Consider the following 2,112-nt stretch of genomic DNA (forward strand, 5'->3'; position numbering starts at 1 on the left):
ACGAAACTTGTCGGAAGGAATCATTGATGATAATCTTTTTTTTTCATTTTATGATGCTATTATCGTCAGTAGTGATAAGATGAAGAAAAGCTATTGATTTTTCTCTCTGCAATGGTTACTTTTATCGTACACAAATGTTGGGTGCTTTTATTTACAAAAAGGAGTACTGTCTAACATTATTCATTCCACAGCTGTTGTCAACCAAACCTTTCCTTTCTGTATAAAGCTTGGCTTGGCCTCCTACATATTAGCCAAACCAAGAAAACAAACAAAACCTATAAACAGCTACTTGTCTTTGTGTGTTGATTAATTGTAGTTAACATGGCACGTCAGGCAGATCGTCTTGTTAAGATTGGGCAGGAGGGTTTTGCAGCCATTGATGAGCACTTCGGCCGGGCCAAGAGGTGGCAACCAGTTATGAAGGTTCCCTATGCTCATCCCACATATTACTATGTTCCTGCAACAGAAGTTATCGACAGCAACGAGGCAGCTCAACGCTACAAGGGGAGGGTTTATCTCGATTATCCTAAGGGGAAACCAGTTCCATTTTAAAGACCTAGTGATTAATCACTTAGCTTTCTTGTATGCATAACCTCCTCCAGTTGTGTTACCTTTAGTCCTGTACGATATTCTCCCTCTGCTAAACGTAGACGAGGAGAGGTTGCTAGAACTCGAGTCAGGAGCTTCTTCTTACTTCATCAAATAAAATTTCTGTGATTTATATATCATAATTTTCTATTTGGCTGGTCAAGTATGCATTGTCATAAATATCTCTCTGCTTCCCTGATTATCACCTTATTCACCTATTACTTAGCATGAAATATTGAAAGATTAATGCAGTCGGAAGCACAACAATATAGCTGCAAGCATGGAAAGACAAAAGATGGACTGAAATAAGGTCAAAACACGAAGAATCCTAAAATCTTTTTTTGTTTTTAAAATATTAATCTGATCAAGTCTACGTCCTAAAGAGGGTTTACAATCCGAGATCCAATGCTTCAATAACTGACATAGTGGTTTTGAAAGTTTAATGCAAGCGGAAGCACAACAATATAGCTGCAAGCATAGAAAGAAAAAAGATAAACTGAAATATTAATTTGATTAAGTTTACCTTCTAATGAGGTTTACAATCTCTTTTATAGACTAGAAAAATCGACCAAGATTGGAAACAAAATCAGAATCCCAAAACATAACGGAAAAATAACATAAAATCTAAAAATAAACAATAAATCTGTGAAAATTAAGGAAAAATAACAAAATTATCCCAAATAATAACTAATGAGCCTACTTTATGGAGATCCAATGCTCTAATAACTATATATTGAGTGGTTTTTAATGGAAAACGGTTTGTAGAATCTTCTAATAAAATTTTAAAATTTAAACCTGATTTAATGGTTAGAATATCTCCTTTTATAGGAGATCCAATGCTTTGATAACTGACATAGTAGTTTTAAAAGATTAATGCAAGCGGAAGCAGAACAATATAGCTGCAAGCATAGAAAAACAAAAGATAAACTGAAATAATGTTAAAACACAAAGAATCCTAAAACCTTATTTCTAAAATATTAATTTGATTAAGTTTACCTTCTAAAGAGGTTTACAATCTCTTGTATAGACTAGAAAAATCGACCAAAATTGGAAACAAAATCAAAATCCCAGAACATAACGGAAAATAACATAAAATCTAAAAATAAACAATAAATCTATGAAAATTAAGGAAAAATAACAAAATTATCTCAAATAATAACTAATGGGCTTACTTTATGGAGATCCAACGCTCTGATAACTATTGAGTGCGTTTTAATGGAAAAATGATTTGTACAATCTTCTATAAAAATTTGAGCCTGATTTAACGATTAGAATATCTGATATTATCATTATTTTAGCTTATTATTCTGGTCTTGCATGATCTTTCTCTTGGCATAAACATCTTTAACTAGTACATGAAAATATCTGTTAGTGGTCCGTTTAGTGCAAATATGTAATTAATTTTCTGTTCAAATGCTTTGAAGCTCTTCAAGGTGTGATTTCACTGAATAATTTCGAGTTTAGAATTATCACCTCATTTTGGAATTGTCCCGAGCACAAGGATAAAATAATGAGCCATAGGAA

The 2,112-nt window shown here is 32.7% G+C and overlaps 1 protein-coding gene across 1 annotated transcript; it reads left to right on the forward strand.

Annotated features, from left to right (window-relative positions):
• Positions 1-226: 226 nt before the first annotated feature.
• LOC133695651 (uncharacterized) lies at positions 227-738 on the forward strand. The gene has a single exon (XM_062117564.1). The coding sequence runs from the start codon at positions 322-324 to the stop codon at positions 550-552; it is 231 nt and encodes a 76-aa protein (XP_061973548.1). The 5' UTR covers positions 227-321; the 3' UTR covers positions 553-738.
• The last annotated feature ends 1,374 nt before the right edge of the window (positions 739-2,112 follow it).

The sequence above is a fragment of the Populus nigra genome, chromosome 6, assembly GCF_951802175.1.
Source record: "Populus nigra chromosome 6, ddPopNigr1.1, whole genome shotgun sequence".
Classification (NCBI taxonomy): domain Eukaryota; kingdom Viridiplantae; phylum Streptophyta; class Magnoliopsida; order Malpighiales; family Salicaceae; genus Populus; species Populus nigra.

Excerpts from the sequence above, each read along its gene's own strand:
- LOC133695651 (XM_062117564.1), top strand. The coding sequence starts at position 322 with ATGGCACGTCAGGCAGATCGTCTTGTTAAGATTGGGCAGGAGGGTTTT.